At 41.6% G+C, this 24,839-nt stretch overlaps 1 protein-coding gene across 1 annotated transcript in view; it reads right to left on the reverse strand.

Moving 5' to 3' along the window:
• MUC2 (mucin 2, oligomeric mucus/gel-forming) overlaps nucleotides 1–24,839 on the reverse strand; it is a 66,429-nt gene that overhangs the window by 32,730 nt on the left and 8,860 nt on the right. The window contains exons 10-30 of the mRNA XM_033138417.1: nucleotides 24,293–24,403; nucleotides 21,228–21,297; nucleotides 20,628–20,765; nucleotides 19,398–19,562; nucleotides 18,710–18,804; nucleotides 17,333–17,459; nucleotides 16,184–16,436; nucleotides 15,304–15,467; nucleotides 14,798–14,898; nucleotides 13,339–13,490; nucleotides 13,018–13,156; nucleotides 12,277–12,387; nucleotides 11,824–12,006; nucleotides 11,014–11,253; nucleotides 10,042–10,198; nucleotides 8,249–8,377; nucleotides 7,693–7,840; nucleotides 7,136–7,179; nucleotides 4,207–4,806; nucleotides 3,463–3,921; nucleotides 219–1,086 (exon numbers count right to left, since the gene is read on the reverse strand). Of these exons, the coding sequence (XP_032994308.1) occupies nucleotides 219–1,086; nucleotides 3,463–3,921; nucleotides 4,207–4,806; nucleotides 7,136–7,179; nucleotides 7,693–7,840; nucleotides 8,249–8,377; nucleotides 10,042–10,198; nucleotides 11,014–11,253; nucleotides 11,824–12,006; nucleotides 12,277–12,387; nucleotides 13,018–13,156; nucleotides 13,339–13,490; nucleotides 14,798–14,898; nucleotides 15,304–15,467; nucleotides 16,184–16,436; nucleotides 17,333–17,459; nucleotides 18,710–18,804; nucleotides 19,398–19,562; nucleotides 20,628–20,765; nucleotides 21,228–21,297; nucleotides 24,293–24,403 (4,454 nt within the window). The remainder of the gene's footprint in view (nucleotides 1–218; nucleotides 1,087–3,462; nucleotides 3,922–4,206; nucleotides 4,807–7,135; nucleotides 7,180–7,692; nucleotides 7,841–8,248; nucleotides 8,378–10,041; nucleotides 10,199–11,013; nucleotides 11,254–11,823; nucleotides 12,007–12,276; nucleotides 12,388–13,017; nucleotides 13,157–13,338; nucleotides 13,491–14,797; nucleotides 14,899–15,303; nucleotides 15,468–16,183; nucleotides 16,437–17,332; nucleotides 17,460–18,709; nucleotides 18,805–19,397; nucleotides 19,563–20,627; nucleotides 20,766–21,227; nucleotides 21,298–24,292; nucleotides 24,404–24,839) is intronic.

Below are 24,839 nucleotides of genomic sequence, written 5' to 3' on the forward strand. Positions count from 1 at the left end.
TGGAAGTGGCAGTTGGTGTAGTGGTAGAGGTTTCCGAATGTGGTGTTGTGGTGGTAAGAGTAGTAGTTGGTGTTGTGGTTGATGGTGTGGAAGTAGTAGTAGGAGTTGTGGTAGTAGTAGATGGAGTAGAAGTAGTGGTAGGAGTGGTGGTTGGTGGTGTGGAAGTAGTAGTAAAAGTTGTGGTGGTGGTTGATGGAGTAGAGGTAGTGGTAGAAGTGGTAGTTGGCGTAGTAGTAGGTGGTGTGGGGGTGGATGTCGTGGCAGTATGAGTGGTAGTTGGTGTAGTGGTAGGTGCTGAGGTAGTGGTAGATGTGGTAGTGGTAGAAGTGGTAGTTGGTGTAGTGGTAGAGGTATCCCAATGTGGTGTTGTGGTGGTAAGAGTAGTAGTTGGTGTCGTGGTTGATGGTGTGGAAGTAGTAGTAGTAGGAGCTGTGGTGGTAGTAGATGGAGTAGAAGTAGTAGTAGGAGTGGTGGTTGGTGGTGTGGAAGTAGTAGTAAGAGTTGTGGTGGTGGTCGATGGAGTAGAGGTAGTGGTAGAAGTGGTAGTTGTGGAAGTGCTAGTTGGTGTAGTGGTAGAGGTATTCCAATGTGGTGTTGTGGTGGTAGGAGTAGTAGTTGGTGGTGTCGTGGTTGATGGTGTGGAAGTAGTAGTAGGAGTTGTGGTGGTGGTTGATGGAGTAGAGGTAGTGGTAGAAGTGGTAGTTGGTGTAGTTGTGGTAGGAGTTGTGGTAGGAGTTGTGGTTGATGGTGTAGTTGTGCAATTATCTCTTACTTTGCAGCAATATACACTGATCTCATAGTTGAGACACATATCTACAGGGTACACAGAGTCAGGCCCAACAACCTGATCTCTATTGTGACAAGTAAGTCCAGTCGAAACATCACATTCCACTTTTTGTCCCAATTTCTTGAGGGAGTAATCAGGAAATTTCACTGCTCTGCACGATATGTTTTCTGGCCTTGTACAGATCTCTATGTTGGCTGCCCTGATGTTGTCATAGGTTTCATAGTCACCATACTGTGGGCCATATTGTGGGAAACTGACATCAATCCACTCGGACCACTCGCATACCTCAGGACAAGGTTCTGCAATCAAACAATGACAGATAGAAATAGTTTAGTGATTGCCCGGATTATTCTGAAAGTTATATATTAGGAAACTGGTGCTCCAATCGTGTAAACCCTGTCATAATAAATACAAAGCTGAAATTTTAAGAAACTTTTTTTAATGTACAAAGCTAAAATAAACAGTGTTTTTGTTGTTAACAACAGCATTAATAATCTCACAGCTTATTAAAACACTTGCTCAATAATATAATTGATTCCCTCAGAAGCAAACAAAATTAATCCTTTATATTTTGCTATATCATCCTGCCACTTTATTTCAAAATTTACAGAAATCTGTTTGGAAAAACCTATCGTTATTTTTTGACCAGATGCTTTAAGGCCTCATTTGTGACCAGAAGACAGTCACAGACCTCCAGAATCAAAGTCCTTCTGGTGTCCTTATCCCCTTTCCCTGCATTCCTATGCACCCATAATTCTCCTCCTTGGCCTCTCCCCCTGCTTCCTCTGAGGGTTCATCTACACTTCTGCATGTCTAGAGATTTCCAGAAACAGGTCCAAGATGCTTTTATTTTCTCCTGCTTCTTTCCCAATGAAAACCTGGTGTTTATGCTGAATCGGGACAGCCGTCAATCAGGTTTTCTGCAGATTGACGTTTGCTCTGATTCAGCAGTAAACAGCAGTTTTTCCCAGGAAAAGCAGCAGGAGAAGGGGGGGAAAGCCTCTCAGACCCATGCCTGGAAAACTCGGGACAATCAGAAGAAGTCACGGGGCAAAGGGAAGTGTGACGAAGCCGACTCTCCTGCCTTCCTCCTACTTTCCCCAGGTCTCCTTTTCCACCCCTCCTCTCACTCAGTCTCCTTTTGCTCACATTGCCTTACTGTGCTCTCTTCCTTGCACGACTCTGGCTCTTATTTTTAAGCAACCCTGTTTTACCTCGGAACTTGAACAGCTCCATTCTCAAACGTTTCAACTCCCGAACACCGAAAACCTGGAAGTGCCCCGGTTTTCGAACGTTCCTCGGAACACAAACCTCCGACGCAGCTTCCGCTATGCAAAAACCTAGCTGTCGGCTAATCAGAAGCTGCACCTCGGAACTCAAACGTTTCGAAAGTTGAACGGTCTTCCAGAATGGATTACGTTCAAGTTCCGAGGCACCATTGTATCATTGCTTCTGGTTTCAAAGCTTGCCTTTCTATAATATGTACAAAAGAAGAACAAAGTAGCTGCTTTAAAATGTTCTCATGTACTGCAACATCTGCAATGGCGCCAAAAGCAATGCTGCAGCGCCTTAGAGGCTTGTTGGTTTTTCTGGGCATGAGTTTTTGTAGTCAATGACTTGCCATATTCGCAAAGCAGAGGGGGAAAGCGGGCAAGCCCTTTACAGACAGGCTCATCAACAGGTTGAAGAACACAAAAGGTATGCACTGAATAATTTCACTGTAAAGGTTCATTGTTAAGAGAGCATATAATGTAAAATGGCTATTTTCTCCTAGCCTGGAGAGCTATAAATGGCAATGAAAAGACTTGCTCTCCTCAGAAATATGCAATATACAGCAGAAGATTGATTCCCTATAGCTCAGTCAGTTACCATTCCACTTAGCCTCTCCTCCATCACAATATTTTCTAACTTCCTTCTAAAAATAAACATATGCCATAAGTTATAGCGCATCTTTAGTTTTTGTACTTATGTGGAAAGACTGTTGTGATTAGTAGCAAAGTCAGTGCAAGATGCGAAAAAAGAAAGAGAGAAAAGTGTCAGTAACGTTATTCACCCATTTCTATGTGAGCTGTATTTTTGCAGGTTGAATGCCCACTTCTGACTGTAGGTCGTGGTAAAATATTCTGCAATCATTTCCTGAGACCTGATGTTAGATAACTACAGTAAGAACCCTGTCTTAGGGCTGGTTCTTAGAACACATTCCTTCTGCATACGATGATCACTGGGCTTTTGAGGGTATACCATATGCCAGGGCAAGTGTGATCTCAGAAGGCACAGCTATGGCCAGCAATAGCTTCAGTGATTGCAATGGGTGCAAAAAGGCTTGAAAAAACAGGCATGTTCCTGAAGCCCTTTTCAAGATTTCCTGCATCACGCAAGGAGCAAGACATTAAAACCAGGAATGGCCTTTAGTCAAAGCAAGATTTTCTGCCATTCCCAATTCCAAAAAATGAGCAATCAGGCTGATGTTAGCAAGCCAATAAGGGCAAACTTATGAATAAACTGGTTTAAGTAAATCAAACATCTATCAATTATTATTTTTTAAAGCGTGTATCTCCTTTTTAAGAGCTGTATTATTAGAATTCATTAGCATTGCATTCAATATATTTCACTATTCTGTGAATGAATGCTTATTCATTCAAAATAATGTCAAGAAGCAACATTTAATGCATTACCTGTTGGCGTTGTGGTAGACGGCGTGGAAGTAGTAGTAGTGGTAGGAGTGGTAGTTGTGGTGGTGGTTGATGGAGTAGTGGTAGTTGGTGTAGTTGTGGTAGGAGTTGTGGTTGATGGTGTAGTTGAGCAATCAGGTACCGTATAGCAGCAATATACACTGATCTCATAGTTGAGACACATATCTACAGGGTACACAGTGTCAGGCCCAACGACCTGATCTTTATTGTGACAAGTAAGTCCAGTCGAAACATCACATTCCACTTTTTGTCCCAATTTCTTGAGGGAGTAATCAGGAAATTTCACTGCTCTGCACGATATGTTTTCTGGCCTTGTACAGATCTCTATGTTGGCTGCCCTGATGTTGTCATAGGTTTCATAGTCACCATACTGTGGGCCATATTGTGGGAAACTGACATCAATCCACTCGGACCATGAACATACTTCCTTGGGGGGACAAACTGCAGTGAAACAACAACAGATAGAAATAGCTTAGTGATTGCACGGATTATTCTGAAAATAATATATAAGGAAACTGTTGCTTCAGTTGTGCAAACACTGTCATAATAAATACAAAGCTGAAATAAACTGAGTGCTTGTTGTTGCACCAGCACTGCGCCTCGGAACTCGAACGTTTCGGAAGTTGAATGGTCTTCCAGAATGTATTATTAGAATTCATTAGCATTGCATTCAATATATTTCACTATTCTGTGAATGAATGGTTATTCATTCAAAATAACGTCAAGAAGTAACATTTAATGCATTACCTGTTGGCGTTGTGGTAGCCGGCGTGGAAGTAGTAGTAGTGGTAGGAGTGGTAGTTGTTGTGGTGGTAGATGGCGTAGGGGTAGTGGTAGTTGGTGTAGTGGTAGTGGTAGTGGTGGAGGGAGTAGTGGTAGGAGTAGTGGTAGGAGTGGTAGTTGTGGTGGTAGATGGCGTAGGGGTAGTGGTTGTTGGTGTAGTGGTAGTGGTAGTAGTGGAGGGAGTAGTGGTAGGAGTAGTGGTTATAATAGCACCACAAGGAACGATTTTACAACAGTTGACGCGTATCTCATAATTATAGCAGAGGGTCCAGAGACTCTGATCCTGGTCTTTGTTTCTACAAATGAGCCCATAAGTGACATTACAGTCCACTTTCTGTTCCAAATCTGCAATATCCGTATCAGGTGCATTTTTAGCCCTGCACTGTATGTTTTGTGGAGCTGATGGACAAAAGTCGCTTCCGTCTTTAATTCTTATGGCATCATATGTCTCAAAGTCACCACCTTCTGGTCCTTCTTCGGGTACACTGACATCATACCATTTACTCCATTCACATGCAAGCATTAAGCACGGAGCTGCAAGAAAATTTGAAAGTCATTTTCCTGAGGTTCATTGGCAGTAGGCCCACATGACCTCATGATCTAAAACCATCATTTCATGGTGGAATAGCAGATAACTGGGCAACCATCTACCCTCCCACCCCTATAGATCACAACAAAGAACATCCCAAGCTAGAAGCAAGAATCTTTATATCCTGGGATTGCTCCACTCCAGTGTGCAAGGTCTTATACACAAAGTCCCAATCCATATTTTTTCCTCATTTTTGAATGCCTATTACCCCATGTTCCTCTCTTTTGCATTGGCAACTTTACTACCACTATCAGAGCAGTGACCTTATATAGGGACATATGAATTTGCCCTAATCGAGTCATACTGTTTGTTCATCTGGCCCAGTATTTTCTGCCCTGACTGGCAGTGACTCTTTTGGGCCTCACACAGAAATCTTTGTCCTAGCTCTTAAATGGATCCAGGGACCGAACCTGACTCTTGAGTCACGCAAAGCACATATTCTACCACTGAACTATGGCTTATCCGCAGCTTCTTTAACAACACTTACATGTTGAAGAGAGTGTAGTGGAGGTTGTAGTGGCAGCTGAAACAGGAGAGAGAGAAGATATGGTGAGAATCTTACTTTGCAATCTTACAAGTTTTGGATAAGATTATAGATTTGACATAGAGAAGGTTTCATATCATGTTGAGAGCATCAGCCTTCATTAGTTTCACAAATTAAAGCCATTTAACTATACATAGAGGTATAAAACAAACTTGATGTAAGTGCAGTTTTCTCCAATGAGATAGTTAACCAATGTGCATTACTATTAACAATGCTGCAAGCTTACTTGTGGTAGTAGTAGTGGTGGTGGTGGTGGTGGAAGGGGTAGTTGAAAGAGTAGTTGTGGGAGGGGCAGTTGTACTGCAGGGCCTCATATCTTCAACTACCCAAGTGCCATTTAACATGCACTTTATGTCGAAACAAAAAGATCCATTTCTCTCATTTATTATTATTTCTCCTTCTTCGTATTCTTTGCCATCATATATGCAGCAACCTAAAGGAAGGAAATCAGTGTGTTTAAGTTGTTCTGCTTGAAAAAACAGCCAATCAAAATGTAACTGAAATAACCCAGAGTGGAAATACTGTGTTTTTCCATAGGAATGTTAACCGCAGGTAAACACTGTTTATTTAACCTGCTGATATTTGAAATATTATAAAGATGTTTTATGTGCTTCTGCTTAGATATAAGTCCATTGAAACTTATGGGACCTACTCCCAAGTAAGTGTGCTTAGGCTCAAGCTGTTAGAACGTTGAATAAATCTGTTAAGTGAGATACATGAACTTAAGCCTCATTCATAATTGCAGCAAGCACGAAGGAAAGTTTAACTGGTTCCCTGTGGTGAGATCTCTCACCACTGTGACAGATACATGCATGTTGGAATTACATGGACTATTGATGTGGGTTCTTCCTGTATGGCCTCATTCTCAGCCAGGCAGAGGTCACATGGGTGTACACAGCTGCTTAATTTCCACCATCAGCTGTTTCCCACAGTAGGATAGTGTTCTTGCCACTGGGAAATAGGGCCTTAGTAAGAATACAACTAAAAGGCAGGGATATTAAAATGGCCCACCATATGCTGTAGGATAATTGATCAGCAGAGCAATCCAAAGTCCCAGCCAGGTACAGTGGATTGTGCTGGTCAGGGCAGAAGGTAGTCATCGTCCCCCCTCCCTCCATTTTTGCTGTGCCAGCTCTGAACTGGTGAAGCTGAGGAGCCTGAAGGGCTTTGGATCCTGTGGATGCCTCATTTCAGGGTTTTCCACTGGCTACTGCTGGCAGTAGTTCCCCATCCACCATGGCAAAACTTGGATCCTCCACCATGGCAGAGTCCCACCATCAGCAGTGGAGAGGAAGTAATGAGTCATCCTAACCCACCAGCCATCAACATCAGGGTGGTGGCAGCAGAGTTCTGCCCTAAGGCTAAGCAGTCATTTACTTGGTGGTAACCTCCGTTGAACTCAACTTCTAAGTAAACATGTATAGAATGCATTTTAAAGTAAGATGGGCATTACGGTATGTGACAAGTTATAAGATGAAATAAGTGCCTTATAAATAAAAACAAAATACAGACTTACAGGAAAAAAATTTAGCCACCCCTTAGCTACTACACTTTTTGTGGAACAACTGCAAAGTGGGAAAAGGTTGTCCTTGTTATTTTTCAATGATAATTTTAAAAAGAATACAGTGAGTAGGGAACTCATTTGAAATCATTGCTCAGTCCCCCAGAAAAATGTATGGGGGAAGTGTATGATACTATTTTGCTTTCTGAATGGAAAAACAGCATGATGAAATACTTACCTCTTTGGGGTTCACATTTCGTTTTTCCAGCATAAACACAGAAACTGAAATTTAAAAAGAAGTTTTTTCAGAAATGAAATACTTGAAGATTTGTATATTTGTTTGTTTTGTACTTCTGTTCTGTAAATGCTCAGGCTATAATTGCTCCTGCATTGTAACACTATAAATTCATTTACAATAATAATTAAATGCATATCATTAGCAACAACATTTAACAAAGCAGTAAATACAGTAATCTCTATATCCTCCTAAAGAGGAATATTTTTGTTAGTCAACCGGAAGCTTGCAAATAGAGTTGGCCAGGTGTACTTTGTCTAGGAAGGGAATTCTGAGAGAGGATCTCTGCCCAAGGAAGAAGGAAAATCCAACCTACTCTTGGACACCATGGACAATTTCATTTTAGACTTTCACAAAAAAATAGCTTCCTATTCAGAACAGGACTCTTGTTCATGGAAAAGGCTAGTGTGTCAGACCGAAAAAGCAGCAATTTAAATATCAACCCATGTACATATGTTTCCCTGCCACTGTTAGTCCATCAGCTCTCCATTCTCACATACCAATTTGTACACAGATCATCTGTGGGTATTTGCTGTCCAGGTCTATAGTAAACACCGTCAATATAGCAGCCACACATATCACTTGTCCCACATGTGTTAGTCTCTTCAATGTAGATAGGCGTCTCTGGACGACATCGTGGGTAGCAACCTAGAACCCACAAAAATGAGATTCATAAAATTACATTGCGGCAATATACTTGACATAGTAGCAAAATTTGCATCTGAAAAGGGAAGCCAACCTGGTGCCTTCCAGATGTTGCAGAACTACAACCATCCCTGCATTTGCCATGCTGGCTGGGATGGAGGGGACTTGGAGTCCAGCAACATCTGAAGGGCCACAGGGTCTCCATCCCTGGCATGCGGGAGGCAGTCCTAGGCTTGTGGTGTCTCAGTGTCTCTTTATAGGCTGTATATATTATATGTTCTGCATCTAATGCATTAAGCAGGGGGTGGGAGATGGGGGAAATTGCTTTGGCCCACTGGGTGAACTGTATTCCAAACTGCACTAACAAGAGTCTTGAAGACCAAAAGCTACTGGTAAATGGCAGTTTCTTACCTTCCAGGTATGGCACTGAAAAGTTGGTGCTGACTTGATTAAGGATCTTGCAGGTAAGAACATCACTTCCGCAAGGCTCATAGTGCCATTCACATATATCTGTAGGATTCCAGTACTCACAAAAGATTGCTATCGGAACAAAAGATAGATAGTTGTATAAAAACAAGTCACAGAAGTATATTTGCACATAGGTCACTTAACCTCCAACCATTTCTATCACCTAAGGAACTGAAATTCCACTTCACTCTGGTTTAACATGGAACATAGACCTATTTGGAAACCCCCCCCCATGTGATTGTGATCACATGGAGAGGGAGAGGAAGGCTGTGCTCACTGGACCCACCCCTACCATCACTCCTCCTGCCAATCTTGGCCACCTGCCACCCATGAATTGGTAAAGGGAAACTTGGTGTACACAAATAGGATCTCCCTGGGATTGGGAGCCTTTGCTCCCTGTGAATGGGGCCATCGTTGACTCCCACTGGAGGCAGCGTTGGCCACCAACGTAGATGACTTTAAAAGAAGATTGGAAAGATGCATTGGGGTAAAGGCTACTAGCTATGATGGCTACACTCTGCATCAACATTTGGAGCTGTATGCCTCTGAATACCAGTTGTTGGAAACAACAGGAGGAATGACTGCTCTTGTGCTTGGGCCCTGCTTGCAGGTTTGCCATAGGCATCTGGTTGGCCACTGATGGAAAAGGATGCTGGCCTGATCTAGCAGGTTTTACTTATGTTCTTGCATGATCAGGGCTACGAATCATGAGAAGAGCCTACATGCATACATTGGATGTTTCCTCCTAATACAAAGCCAGTGGAGACAGTAATGGTGGCTAGGTTGGCCCCTGCTGAGGGTACAGGGCCAGGGGTCTCTCCACTAAGAGCCTTTTTGCCCATTAGTGTGCTCCCTGGGCCACTGCTCTGCTGCCCTGGGCAGCCAGGCAAGAGGCCCAGGCTCCTCTGAGTGTCTCAGCAAAGGAATCTGGTCACTGCCATGGGCTATCACAGCAGCCCTGCAGACTCCCTTCCCCAGTTGGCTGGCAGTGCTATTAGGAGGGTGAGTAGAGCATCCAGCAGGGCTTGGAGGAAAGAAAGATGGAGCAAGCAAACAAGAGTTGCAGGAGGAGGAAAGGAGAAGGAAGGGAGGAAGGAGGCAGAAGAGAAAGTAGTGAGCTGAGGAAGAGAAGAAGGCAGGAAGGCAAATAGACAGAGCAAGGGGAAGTGGAACAGAGCAGACCCAACTCGACAGCCACAGAGAAAGTCACTGACAGAGTGCAAAAGGTGCCGAAAAACTCTTTTTAAAAAAAGTTTCTGGTCTATCACCTCTCCTGGCTATGGAGGCACCAATATAGCTCCTTGCCAAAAGTGCAAGGGAGCCTAGGTATGCCTTTGACAGTGTGCCCAGCCCCAGTCTAGCATCATCATCACAAGGTGTGGAGGCACCTCGTTTTTCTGTGAATTAATGGATCCCCCTGGGATTCTTTAGATATAGGGTTTCCTGTTGGAGAACAGCAAGTATGACCAACTGACCTTCTGCGAACTGAATTTTATTTGGAGGGACATGTAAAAGATATCACAAAAGAACTCACATTAGAAGCCTGTTGGTATCACATGAAATGACTATGGCGGGAGATATTGGTACATCTCAAAATATACAGGGTGGGGCTTAGGATTATAAAAACCAGTGCATCTAGAATTTTTTTCACTGAAAGGTATTAAGCCACTGTTTCTGGGTCATCATCTCTTTTGAATTTTATGCATACATGAAAAATATTTTATCACAAAACTCACGGCATATGTCAGGAGTCCTCCAGTAGACACAAGCTCCAGCTTTGAGGCATTCTTGTGCATAGACAGCCACTGCAGTACAGAAGCACTCACAGTCGCCTCCAGAGTCACAGGCACAAGCATCATGTACACAAGCTTCATAGTACTGATCTGGAGCCACCTATTAGGGAGTCACAGAATCACAGAGCAATGTTATTTCAATGGAGCAACTACTATATTTCTGCCATCCAATACCAGGATGCCTAACTCACCGCAATCTTTGATAATGATTCCCCTTAGTTGCCAATGTTTTTGGATGTTGCTGTACATGTACACAGCACACCCATGCCACAGTAGTATCCATCCCATTACACATCACAGCACTTCAACAAGGCATCAAGAATCTATGGCACATTTTACTTCCGTGAGATATTTTATCAATTCCAATTTCAGATTTTTAAGCTAGTAACATTTTGTATAGCAACAACAAATATTTGGTTTTCGGTGAAGATAATTCAGATGAATTTATGTGTTTTCATTTCAAACAGTATTTCTCAAAATAGAGTACCTGCAGAGAGTTCTGGAGAGGGAAATGGGAGCTCCATACCAACTCAAGACATGTCTAATCATGATATTTCCTTCTCTTTTTCTAGAGTTTATCCTAAGTCACATTCTCCTTGGATAACATCTCTTTACAATTAAAGTTGAAAACCACTCCACTATCTAGTTTGGAATGGAATGGGTGCTACTGAGTTAGAAATGGTCTACCTACAGGATATTATAGATTCGTCTGATGTTGTATGTCAAGACCTTTAAAATCCATTGCACTACTGATGATCCCCCATGGTTTGCTAGGTATTTTATGTAAACTGCTTAAAGATCTTTTTATTTTTGACTAAACGACTAAGCCATATTCTCACATATGGCAATAGCTTGTTCTTTTCCCCAAGACTAGTATAGCCCAGCTTGGCCAAGTGATTAAGCAACAATACTAACTTTTGAATGACATTCTTCAAACACAACACTTTTGATGAGGCTGCATTCTTTCTCTGCCCAGGATTTGCGATGAGGTTTCTTTTCACAGGGCTCAGGGTCTACATCAACATCAGGGCATGCAGTATCCTTTTTCCATGAATTTCCAAATGCCAGTGCACTCATTTCTTGGACCATGTCCCTTGTAGTGAAGTCATTACTGGCCTTGCCATCAAAGTTGCCACATAAGCCACAGACTTTTCCCTAGAGAGAGGAAAAGTCAATACCTTAGGACTGGAAAAGATTTGCAATGTCTTAAAGTTAGCAGAAATTTTATTGCGATATATATTGCTTTGATTGTTTTGCCATTTGTTTTAGCATTACTAATTATGGATACTGTTGAGTTGGTGGGAGCAATGCCAGACCTTGGGGTCTCAAATTCCAGTGGTGCCTTGTGTAATGCCACAGTTGGGGCCCCCCATGTCTCTCACACCCCATTCTATTAATGATGCAGTAAGGCACACATGCTACCACAAGCAATAAAACGTCTTTTTGTTGCATTTGTCTGTTAATAACAATTTTTCCACGGCATTAAAGGGATATAAAATAGGAAATTCTTTCCAGTAGCACCTTAGAGACCAACTGAGTTTGTTCTTGGTATGAGCTTTCGTGTGCATGCACACTTCTTCAGATACACTGAAACAGAAGTCACCAGATCCTTAAATATAGTGGGGGAGTGGGGAGGGGTATTACTCAGAAGGATGGTGGGAATGGGTGATCGGCTGATAAGTGTGGAAAGGGAACATTAAAGGGATATGTTCAAGAATAACTCACTTTAAAATAGGGTGCCAGCTTGATGAAAATAGTAGTCTTCCTGTCCCAGATGAGAACAACACCATTGCTGGTTTCTATTACAATGTACAGCCCGACTGGCTCACGAATCCAGTAAGTCACAGTGCTAGTGGTATTCATCTCAATTGTTTCTATTTGTTTATCTTCCAACTTTATTTCAGTGCTCTAAAAAGACAGGTGTGTAACAGAATACCAAAAACAGACATTAGCATGCTAAACTGATACCCTCAGCTCCCCTAGAGTTGGACTGGCTCTTTCAAACTGGATACCATGACACAAGTTCTCAAAAGTAAGGAGCCTCATTTGACTAAGAACTCAACAAATTGCCTGCACACACACACACACACACACACACACACACTGCAACATGATTTGATTATTTACAGGTGCAGACCAAGCGCTTTCAGGCTTGTTCTCATCTATGTTCATACATACCCCAAGGAAAACTTTAATGGCCTTGGAACAGGTGACTCCAGTTGTTCCACATGGGACATTCTCTGTGATGACACTAAATGTTCCCTCCAAATTGCTGTTTCCACAGTAATCCTAATGAAGGTGGGAGAGGGAAAGATGAACAAAAGTAAGAAAAACCAAAGCCAGGATACTTCGATTTTCTCTTGTGTTTTAAAAAGCTGCTAAAGCTGCGCTGCATATTTGTATTGGTAGCAAATTTCATATATTTTCAAATTTAACAATCCTCTATGGTTCAGAGGGCACTTAATTCCTCAACACATTTGCAAAACGCAACAACCGAATGAATTGGAGAAAACAAGGCTTAAAAACTAGCAAATTCTGTTTGGATTAGTGTAAACTATTTCTACACATATTAAGCAGCCTGGAGACACCCATACAATGGTATCCATAAAGTAGCTGCTGTAGTGCAAGGATTTCCATATGCACAATTGAACCTTTCTTTCTCTCTCCTTGCACCATCCCCAAATCTTCTCCAGAGGGTTGGGGGAAAACCCAGAATTGATTTTTTGTGGGGGGGAGGGGAGCAGAGAGAGGAAGGGGGTGGTTCTATTGCACAATCAGAAGTCCTGCTGCTAATGGAACTACCATTTGAAATGATTACTCCACCAAGTAAGAAAATTTCACAAGATGAGATGTTGAGGAATGTCTGAGAAGCCAAATAGATAGGTTGTATAAAATTGCATGAGTATAGCTGAACATTACCTGACTAGCCACATATTCACAGTTGCCATCAAAGTCATAGAATTTTCCGTCAAATGTGATGTAATGGCCACTCCCATAAACAGTACATGTCCCAAAGCATGAATTGGTGGTGCAGTTCCAGCTTCCTCTTTGACAAGTACTGGAGAGTACCAAAATAATTAAAGAAATTGTGTAAGTCTCTGTCTCCATGCATTGCTTTTGAAGTACTGGGTAAATTATGTAGCTGAGAAAACATGCAGTCCATTGCGTACACTCTGTTTGCATAGTAGTATATTCATACATTGCTATGACTACAATAAGTGACAGTGAAAAAGATCCTACCATGTGTTGCAGTCCACATTTACTGTTTCTCCGGGGGAGTAAAAATCTTTGTTATGAATGCATGGGCAGTCCTGTTCTTGGACACATCTCCCTCTGCCATCATCTATCAATCCATCAGGGCACACACATCCTGAAACACACTCTGTCTGGAACTGTGAGGAGCAAGAAGAACATTGTGTTCACATTTTATGATAAGGTCAATCATAATTCATGGGCCTTGCATTTGATAAGTTCACAAAGCCAAATTGGACTCGGGTCGGGATTACCATTCAAAGTTTACCAAATTGCTATTTGCAAGGTAAGATAAAACCTCAATTTAATTTGTTCAGAATTTTGGGTGTGTTTAAAATAAAGTTGGTCTAAAAAACAGAGGCACTTTGGGAGACTTTTAGATTTGGGTTACTTCAATAATTTTTCCCAGAAGGTGGCCTTAACCTTTAAATACAAGACTGTCAATGGTTTTGGGTTTTTTTTTCTTTTGACAAAAAGCAAACAAACAAAACACTTGCTACCACTTCAAACAATGGCTTGGTTGCTTTCAGCAGTGTGGTCAACTCCCTGGAATAGAGAGCCCTTAGGAGAGATGTTACATTGTGAAAAAATAACATAATTTGCTGGGGAAATTATTTTCAGGGGAAAATATAGTTGCCCCCATTGGTTGGTGGCAGAGGGATTTCTATTGTTGGATACTGTCAGGAAAGCCCCCTCCCCACTGCGGCCGGCACTGTGGCCGGCATCGCAGGAGCTTTTAGAGTACAGGGACCCACATCCGTTGTTTACGAGCTCCTCCTCCCCCTCCCCCAGTGGGAGCTCGCATGCTTCACATTCCTCAGGTGGGGAAGGAGAGGGGGAGACAGAAAGGCGATGCAAAGGCTTAGAAGGGGATGAGAGAGCCGGAACACCACGGGGAAAGCAGAGATAGAGGTCAGGTTCCCATGCTACGTGGTCGGTCACAGAGGGGGAGAAGGAGGGGCTTCAGGCTCCAGAAGCTGCTCTGTTGGAAGGGAAACCGAAAGAGTTCATTCCTGGACACTGATGAGTAGGGAAAGGACGTTTGAGACTTTGCTTTGCTGTATATAGCTTGCACAATAAAGAACTTAGTTTTTAGAAGTTCTTTGCCTTGGACTGTTACTCATGAGCAACCACTAAGCGTCCTTACAGATACCAATATAGCATTCATTCATTCATTCATTTTAAATGAAAGGTGGAAATTATTTAAATGAAATGAAAATGTTAATACAGTTAAAAACAATCAGAACCAATGAAGGCAAACTGGTGGTATAAATGTGCAGGTATTTGCTTCTCCAAGTTGCAGTACTTTTGCTAGAAAATGTCCCACAGTCTCAAGGAGATTTCCTAAAGACAACTGGAGTACAACTTCTTTGTTACGTAATTACATCACTTGAGGAACAAGAGAATGAGGACATTAGGGTGTGGTCAAAATACAATGAATGTGTACCTGATCGTTTCCCAGTGTTTGGCAGCTAAGATGCACTGGTGTTTGGGAAGACCAACTGTCAAACTTGTTGCAGTCAAAATATGTCATGTTGGGTGAGCACTCTGTAAAATAAAATATAGAACACTGACAATATTATCTTGGATCTATTTTGATAATCAACAAGAGCTGTATATAATTTTTTATATTTATATATAAAATTAAACAAAAAGGGGGCCAACAGACATCCCTGTTTTGTACCCATTGAACTAGAAAGTATTCTATAAATAAAGCTTTTTAATTAAAATCAGTCTCTTATCACTACTTTACATTGAGCAATTTAAAACAAAACCCATATCTATCAAATCAAAGGCTGAGGATATGTCTATGAAAACTATATAAATATGTGGATTTAGAGGGGAAATTCTGATACATTTTAGGAGGAAACAAACTATAGCATATGTCAGCTTGAAAAAATATAATTATTAATTGCATATTTTTTAAATTCTTTTCACCAAAAATGGCTCATTTTCTTAAGCACAATTTCAAAATAATTGCTTTCTTAAGCACAACTTCAAAATCATACAGATGATAACTCAAACTGGAAAAAGTCATAATGTAACATGAAATTCTACACCTACGTTCATGGGGTACGTCCACTGACACACATTGAAATCTTCCATGTCTGCAAACACTAGAATGGAATACACAGCAGGGGGGAAACGGTAAGCCAGATATTTGAGCTTATGAGTGATTTCCAATTTATACAATGCTACTAACAAAAACTAAAGATCTGCTGCAAAAATTTAAGAATACAATTTCTGCTAAACATTACTTGAACACCATGGGTGCCCTACTGACAATGCATAAAACAAAGTAAGAGCAAGTGCCAAAGAAAAAATGTCAGTTTCTTAATAAGACTTGAGAAGATATTTCTAAGCTAAAACATATACTGTAGTTTTGAGGGGAATATGGAGGAACCTTTGGATTACGCATTAAATACTGGGGGGCAGGTGTTGTGTACACTTATACTGCTGACTTCTCAAGTAATCTCAAGAATTCGCAATGCAATATTTCAGCACCTCTTTGTCCTTTGAACACTATGCCTAGTGAACAACATAGATGTCTAAAGCTTCTTAAAAACTAGCCACTCCACAATGCATTCTGATGCTTGTATTTCTCATGTTGATTTGGAAGGGAGATCCTCTTCTGAGTTAGTATCACAAACCTCTAAATTGTCTTACGGTTAATGAAGAGAATGCTCATACACAGCCAACGTAATTCCAAGATTCCCCATCCCATTCCACCTGCAAACATTGTAGGATTGCAACTAAAAGAGAGCAGTTCCTGGTACTGAACATTGAGCTTCCCACCTAATGAGAAAGACCATAAACTGTTGTGTTAACATACCAGCGCTCATCCTGTTTCATTATAACATATCCGGGATTTATGGGCACACCCTTGTAATAGCACGGGCACTGAGCAATTGGCACACATTTGCCATTGTCATCCATATAGGAATTATCAGGGCAGCCACAGCCATCTACTGGAGTAAAGCCTTTCAAGCAGTGCTTATGACCATCAGAAAGAGAGCGGCAAGTTTGCTGGCAGGTCAGATTGTAACGGAAGACTTGGCTGGCTTGGCAAGAGGATTCTTCTTTGTCTGAATGAAGGGGAGAAAGTGACAAAAAGTCAGAGTGGACAGAATATATTCTGCTCACCATTCCTAAATATATTCCTGCTCACCATTCAGTGCATGGTGTCTGAATTCTACTTCTGTTAAGACCCCTATGAAGAAATGTTGTCATGCTTGGGTGAAACTAAGCAATTATGAGGTAGCAATTAAGACAATGAGAGGGGGAAACTATTATTGTCTAGCTCACAGATGAAGAACCTTTTTCATCTCAAAGGCTACATGACCTTCCGTGCAACCTTCTGGGGGCCAGTGGTAGGCAGTGCCAGAGGTAAAAGTGGGTGGACCAACAAATGCAAATGTTTTCTTTGTACAGTACTCTAGCTTGTACACACACCCTCCATCCTCCATCCAGGTAAGCAAAAAAGCATTAAGGATAGGTACATCGCAGTCACACAAAAACACTCAAGAAATATGCAAAACAGAGCCAGGAGGAGAGTGTGGCATGAGGAGAGTTGTGAGGGCCAGGCAGAGAGGGCCACATTTGGCCCAGGCCTTGGGGTTCCCTATTACTGGTGTAGCTGAAAGATTAAATGGCAGGAAGTAATAAATGACTTAGCATTGCCTCATTAAGTCATCCTGCAGGCACCCCAGTATCCCAAATGGAATTGTCCAGTTCTTCTACATTCATTGTATCCATCCACAAGTATTACTATGCCAATGTAAACAACATACATGGGTGCTTCCCTTCAACTTCAACAAAACATTTTGCATCTTACAAAAGCCATTTATTTTGATGAATGGGATATGCTACATTTGTTGTTATTAACCACATTCTAGTCTCAAAACATTACAGTTAGCACACAGTTATTCAAAAGGTTTTGCTCCATTTTGTTCAAGGCAAGGGTGGGGATATAGACACTTACTGCAGACATTCTTTCTCCAGCCCCATAACATGACCCCTTTGAAGGCACAGGCTCTTGCGTACGATGATAGGGCAGCGCACATACATTCTTCGTTGGCATTACAATTACAGGTATCATATTTGCAGCGCTGGGCAAGGAGAGGGGGGTGGAGTCAGTAAACATTCAAGTACATTTGTAGGAAGATGAATGAAGAGCTAGTCCTCAACAGTAGCAATGCTACACAATGCTACCCTATTCCACAGCTAAAATGAAAGTAAAATGATAAACTGAGAGCTTTTCCTTAGCAATGCCATTTGTTCCCCTCCTCCTTCCATTTAAAAATGTTAGTAGTTTTTTCAAGATTGCTTCTCCTATTATTTTGCTTAATTTGTTAAAAGCAACGAATAGGCTGTTTTCCCCACAGCAAGGTGATCCACTTAAAACAGGTAGTGAATCATTCTCAGCCCAGGGGCCACATTCTTTTCCCAGCATGCTTTCAGGGGGTCACATGTCAGTGGCAGGCAAGGCAAAGGCAAAAGTGGGTGGAGCAACTAATGTAAATTTCACCTTTGTACAGCACTCTCATTTCTACATGCATACCCTTCTCTGTACCAGACAACACCAGATAAACAAGAGGCATTATCAGAGTTCAAAGACACATTCTGGCCAGGTAACAACATGGAAGCAGGATCAGTCATGGTATGTGGCCTGAAGAGAGTTACAAGGGAGGCCTGGGGGGTCACATTTGGCATCTGAGCACAAGGTTCTCCAACCCTGACCTAAAAGCAGACTGGCTCACCTCCACCATGTTGGGACTGGATCTCTTGCCTGTCATCAAGGTTAGAACTATTTGGGGAATCTGGAAACTCCTCTGACCAGGATCCCCCAAAATCTACAACTAGTTCCACACACCCAAGGAGACTTTGTGCAGTCACTTCTTGAACTGCATGAACTTCCCATAGCAAGCTGTGTTGGATTTTTTTACTGATGCAATTTTTCAAATCAGTTTCTCATGCTGCTGCTGTTTTGTTTTGTTTTGTTTTTTATTAAAAAAAACTACAGAGTTTTTGTAAAATCTTGGGTGTAGCTATAAGAGCCCTCTGGCTCATGACTCTCTTCTAGATAACTATTATTTGGCTCTTTTCACAACAATGGGTTTGCTTTAGTTCCCGTATTCCAACTGAAAGGGCTAGAAATTTGGCTGGGTTTGAAACTGGATAATCCATTGTCAGTAATTCTAATCCTCAAGCCCTATGAAAAGAAACTGGGAAGAAAGCTGCAGAACTTGCTTTACCACCACTCTTTTCAGTTTATCATAATACCTGAAAGTGAACAACTCCATGTAACAAAACACCAAGCTGCGTAAATAAAGACTCAGAATAATTTGAAAACCCATACCTTATAATAATCTGTTGGATCAATGACTGAGTGACATCTGGCAAAAGGAGTTTCTGTACTTTTCAACAAAGAGCACCAATGTTCAGCATACTTTTCTGGAAAGAAATTAAATGTTATTATAAACCATTCACTTCATGTATTTCTATGTAATGCCTATAGCCATACTCTAGAATTAAAATAACACTGCAGTATGATACAGCAAAACAAAATGAATACTGTATGTGTCTGGATGTTTGAACACTATGCAGCTTCTCTGTCATTTAAAGGCAAATAGCTACCCACATAATTGGGCAACAACATCGTCTGAGGACTGTACATGCTCGACAGTTTTGTCTTCAAAAGACTATAAAGCACAATAAACATAAACAGAAGTAATATTATGGATGGAAACTGTAAGCAGGCTTCCATTTTCACAACTACAATAGATAAAATGAGTATTTCTTCTTCATCTCTAGCAGTGTTGTATCATATTTCTTTAGAAACTTTTTCTTTTGAGACAGTGACATGAAACTTATAGTGCATTCAAAGCCTCAGACCTAGCACAGATTTATACATCACAACTTGCTCTCCCAAGTAATAAAGAAAATTGGCCCCAGCTTCAGATTCATTATTTGACCTGAAAATTGGATATAGGTGGCACACAGATATTGAAATCTGTTATTTATTTATGAAAACCACCCATCCTTACCATTCTCAACGCTAAGAGTACAAGGGTGGTCCCAGTTATCCAACTTATCACTGCAGCTGGCTTGTGCTTTCCACGTATTTGCAAAGGAAGCCCCTGTTGCTTCTACTAATCCACTTGATGTCTTGAAGTCATCTCCTTCTATTCCATTGTAATTCCCACAAAGACCTATTGATAAAAGCAACAGATGTTAGCTGTGAGTTTCTTTAAAGGCATGCCTTTCTTTTTTGTAAAATGGGAATAGTGAGCAATTTACTAAGATTTTCTAGTGATAAATTTCCACACATCCAATAAGCACATCACTTCCAATCAACATGGACATTGTTGTTGTTGTTGTTGTTCAGTCGTTCAGTCGTGTCCGACTCTTCGTGACCCCATGGACCAGAGCACGCCAGGCACACCTATCCTCCACTGCCTCCCGCAGTTTGGCCAAACTCATGCCAGTCGCTTCGAGAACACTGTCCAACCATCTCATCCTCTGTCGTCCCCTTCTCCTTGTGCCCTCCATCTTTCCCAACATCAGGGTCTTTTCCAGGGAGTCTTCTCTTCTCATGAGGTGGCCAAAGTACTGGAACCTCAACTTCAGGATCTATCCTTCCAGTGAGCACTCAGGGCTGATTTCTTTAAGGATGGATAGGTTTGATCTTTTTGCAGTCCATGGGACTCTCAAGAGTCTCCTCCAGCACCATAATTCAAAAGCATCGATTCTTCGACAATCAGCCTTCTTTATGGTCCAGCTCTCACTTCCATACATCACTACTGGGAAAACCATAGCTTTAACTATATGGACCTTTGTCGGCAAGGTGATTCTCTGCTTTTTAAGATGCTGTCTAGGTTTGTCATTGCTTTCCTCCCAAGAAGCAGGCGTCTTTTAATTTCATGACTGCTGTCACCATTGTGCATATGAACATTGTGCATATGTGTATATTTACCCCAGCATTATTGAATGCCTTTTGACAACTGTGCTGTTCTCTGCACCAGCTCTTTTTAGTTTAAATAGCATGCCTGTGGAATTAGTCTAGTGTATAATATATTATGTGTGTGTCACAATTTACAATTTATTGCCTTGAGACAATTTGTGGAGATAAAAATGTCTTAATAAATAAATAACATGAATAAACAAGTTGTTGTTTTTTCCAGGTAGGTATTTGACCCCATGTATCTTTAATAAAAAAACACCCCCTTGTTAGTGTTACTATTGGTGGAATCCTCTTCCCTGCAGTTCAGACTTGCCTTGGAGAGTTGCCTGGGCAGTCTGGTCCACAATGACAAAGAGCTGCATAACTGGAACCAGCTGGATCTCCAGCCTGAGGCCGAAGGATGTCTGCAAAATAATGTAGTTTGAAGACGGCTGGAAAACTGTGAAGCTGGCTGAAAAACAAAAGGAAAGCCAAGTTATCACCTGCTTATTGTAATGCACTCATCAAATCAGAGGGGCAAAAACAGTATCCATTGTGTATTATACCAGATTCCCATATCAGATACTTCTGCTGTTATGAAGAACATTGCCATTGGCTGAATACCCAGCCATGAGAGCAAGAAAGGTTAGGTGTTGGCCTGGAATGGTTTCTCAATGAGGAGAAGAGGAAAGTGGTGGGGAGGGGGCAGATATTAAAAAGGGAAGGGACAGGGAAGAGTCTGCAGAGAAGGACAAACAATCATTTGGACCATTCCCTGCCAAATAAACCAACAAGTATATTTTCTCACCCGCCTTTCCAGCATATTTTATTTTGCATTTCATTTAATCATGTTCCATAACATCTAAGGATTTGTGGAACCATCAATTTAGGCAGTGGGTGGGGTGGGGTGGGAGTTGAGGGCTCCTTTCCTCACCTGTTACATGAGGCAAATGAATTTCTATTTCATTCAGTAATACAGTACCATCTGATCTGAAAACTACGACCTGTGTGAAGAGAGAAACAGCCTACGTTAGTGTGACCTCAGGGTCTTAAAGGGAGAGGAATGTCATAGAATCATGTCATTTTAGGGTTGGAAAGGACCTCGGGGTCATGTTAAATGAACATTAATAATGATTGTAATGACCAAAAGGAACCCACCCTGGAAATTTTGCACACTGACAGTTTTCTTATATCTGACAACATGAAGTTCGGTAAGAGCTTAAGCAACCCAAAGAACTAAGCAATGGAACATGTATGTGCACACACACATGAATGCCCATTCATATACACTTATGCATAATGTTGTGTAAATCCCTACTGGAGAGCACCTTGAACCATAGAACGCTCATTTCTTGGATTGGAAGGCAGTTTCCATAGGCATGAACCTCTGAGGGAATGTTGCAAAACATACTATAACTTCCAGAATATATGGATTAATCATGATGGAATTTTTCTGACTTTGATTATTCTGTTGCTTATTAACCGTCACATTTCCAAATCATCCAAAAATTAGATAAGAAGAATCAAAGCATTGTTTTCTTTTATCAGCAGATCCTAATTCTGTTGTTTTCAGCTTTGTTCTTTCAAGAAAGTATTAAAATCTCCAATTTTAAAAGTGATTTCATTCATACATTTTCAGTTTTTTTCCAGTTTGCAGCTGCACGGCGGCTGCAATCCTGCACCTGGGTACTCAGTCAGGCAATGTGTCTCAGCCTACTTCACACTCATGGGGAGGGGGGGTTGCATCCAGCTCTGGCAGGAAGCAGGCAGATCATAGTGGGCATTTGGATGCACATCATGTTCACAAACCAGGGCCAGGGAGAGATTTGTAAGCCCGGCATTCACTCCTTACCAATTCTGACTTATCTCAGTGCCCATAACCCTCCCTGGTTCTTAATGTAGCCACAGCCAGTTGCTTAGAAACAAAGTAAGTTCTTATTTATTTTCCAGCTGACCAGATGTGACAAATCGGGTTTTGGAGAGAGGATGCCAGCTACTTTTTGGGACCTGGTGGAGAAAGGAACCCATTTGGAGTTTGCTTGGATCACACACCCTTGTGTGTGTCTTGGGGCTGGGACTGGGGGTCAGTGACTCCAGACAGTCTCCTTCAATTTTCAGATGCTGGAAATTATTTGCTAAGAAATATTTCATAGAACTACTCATTCAATGGCTTCCTAAATGGAAGAAAGCTAAACAGGATCGGATTAAATCTGCAGAGCAGGGGGCAGGGAACCTGTGGCTCTTCAAATGTTCCTGGACTGCAGCTCCCATCATCCTTTGCCACTGAGAACAGAGGTCCGTTGACATTTGGTGGGTCACAGGTAACACCCATCCCTGCTGTAAAGTCTGCATACCCTTTGGCAATTGGCAGCTAAGTAGTCATGAGTGTACAGCGCAGAACTATGACATGAGGAAATAATGCTGAAAAATCTCTTATCAAATCTTTGGCAAGGATTTCTGGCCAATGGCAGCTTTTAAAATGTTTATAGGGTATATTTTACAAAGATATTAAGTATGACATATGTAAAAGGAAGATATGACAAAATAAATAGAACCGGAAAGTCATGGAAATGTGGGCTTGGATTTAAAGAGGATGTAAAAACGCATACGAGATAAGCAAAGTATATAAAATATAAAAAATGAAATGAGGATTTCTATGTTTGGTTTATTGTTCAATGTAATTCAGACACTTGGATCAATGTTCAGAAGTTTAAATGTTAACCAGAACCTCTTGGAGTGGTAAAATTACATATTACATAATTCCATCCCCCCACCCCCCATGAAGCTCAGCAAGAAGTATGAACAGAATACAAATGGAATAAGATGTCAATGGAAGGGGAGGGTTGGGAATCTTAGAATATGGTTGACTGGCTATATCTTTGAGAAAACCTTTATTTGGCATATTCTGGATGAACCTTCTTATTAAAAAGCTGATGGACCTGGACCTTTCTTCTACTATCTGTGATTGGATTAAAGACTTTCTGAGGGATCGCACACAAATAGTGAGGATTGGGCCTGTTACATCTACCTCTCTGAAGCTCAGCACTGGCACCCCACAGGGATCCGTGCTGAGTCCCTACCTGTACTCGTTGTATACATATGACTGTATTTCATCCAATCCATCCACTGTAATTATTCAGTTTGCAGATGATACCACCATAATGGGTCTAATTACAGGTGGAGATGAATCAGCATATAGGGAGGAGGTTCAAAAAGTCTTGACATGGTGCCTAGAGAGCAACTTACACCTAAATATCAGTAAGACAAAGGAGATGGTGTTGGACTTTTGGAGGAAGAGTGGGGAATTAGCACCGTTGTATATCAGGGGGCGCTGTGTGGAGAGAGTCTCTTCCTTCAAATTCCTGGGAGTTTACCTTAGTGAAGTCCTCACTTGGAAAATCAATACAACCCAGGTGGTTAGGAAGGCCCAACAGAGACTCCATTTCCTTAGGGTCTTGCGTAAGAACAATGTCAAACAAAAATTGATGATCTCTTTCTACCGGTCCACAATTGAAAGTGTCCTTTCATACTGTATTACAGTGTGGTGTGCTAGTTTGACAGTCATGGACAGGAAGTCCCTACAGAGGGTGGTGAATACAGCACATGATATCATGGGCTGTCCCCTGAGTTCACTAGATGACATCGCAGGAGACCGTTGCCTCAGGAGAGCGAGAAAAATTCTCAGAGATGACTCACACCCCGGCCAGCACCTCTTTAATCTCCTACCTTTGGGCAGGAGATATAGAAGTATAGTCAGCCGCACCAACAGGTTAAAGAACAGTTTTTATCCGTGGGCTGTTGGGCTGCTGAATGAAAACAAAAAATTGTGGTGCAATTGACAAGCACACAGAGTGCGAACAAGACTGAGTGTATTGGGGGGGGGGGTTGTTTAATTTCACTGCACACAGGTGGTGTAGTGACAATAAAGATTTATTATTATTTTTTATTATTATTATTATTAACTATCTCAGAGCCATACCATCATTACCCTAAACTTACGTTTTTCTTCTCGTCTATTAACAGTACCACCGTCTTTAGGCATGTCTGCTTGTCAGTAGAACCGCATGGGCCTAGTTCTCCCAAGAGGGCATGTGAGTCATTCTGTATGCTCTGCAATTACAGAAGAACAAATACAATCAAAGTGGTCAACTTTTGCTGCTATGAAATGATTCCTTTCACAGATAGGCTGAAATTACCCGTTCAGACAAAAAGTGCAATAAATCATTGACCTTAATCACATTCCACGATCCAGGTCACAGGCCTTTCTTTTCCTTTTTCCTTTTTCTTTCAGGGAGAGTATAAGCCCTCCCTTCTGGGAAATACGGTATTTGACATCTAACCTCAAATTGCCATACCCCATTCCTTTCCAATTCCTTTTTTGCATTCCCAATCCTCATTTTAGCCCTGTCTTAGATTCAGCTGTATTGCAATACAAAGACACAGGCAAGAGTGGGAAATGATTTTCAGCCAAGGCCATGTGACCCAAACAAAAGCAGGTGTGGCCACACAGACATACAAACACACTGCATCCAAGGCAGGAGGGCTA

Source organism: Lacerta agilis, chromosome 1 (genome assembly GCF_009819535.1).
Source record: "Lacerta agilis isolate rLacAgi1 chromosome 1, rLacAgi1.pri, whole genome shotgun sequence".
Lineage (NCBI taxonomy): Eukaryota > Metazoa > Chordata > Lepidosauria > Squamata > Lacertidae > Lacerta > Lacerta agilis.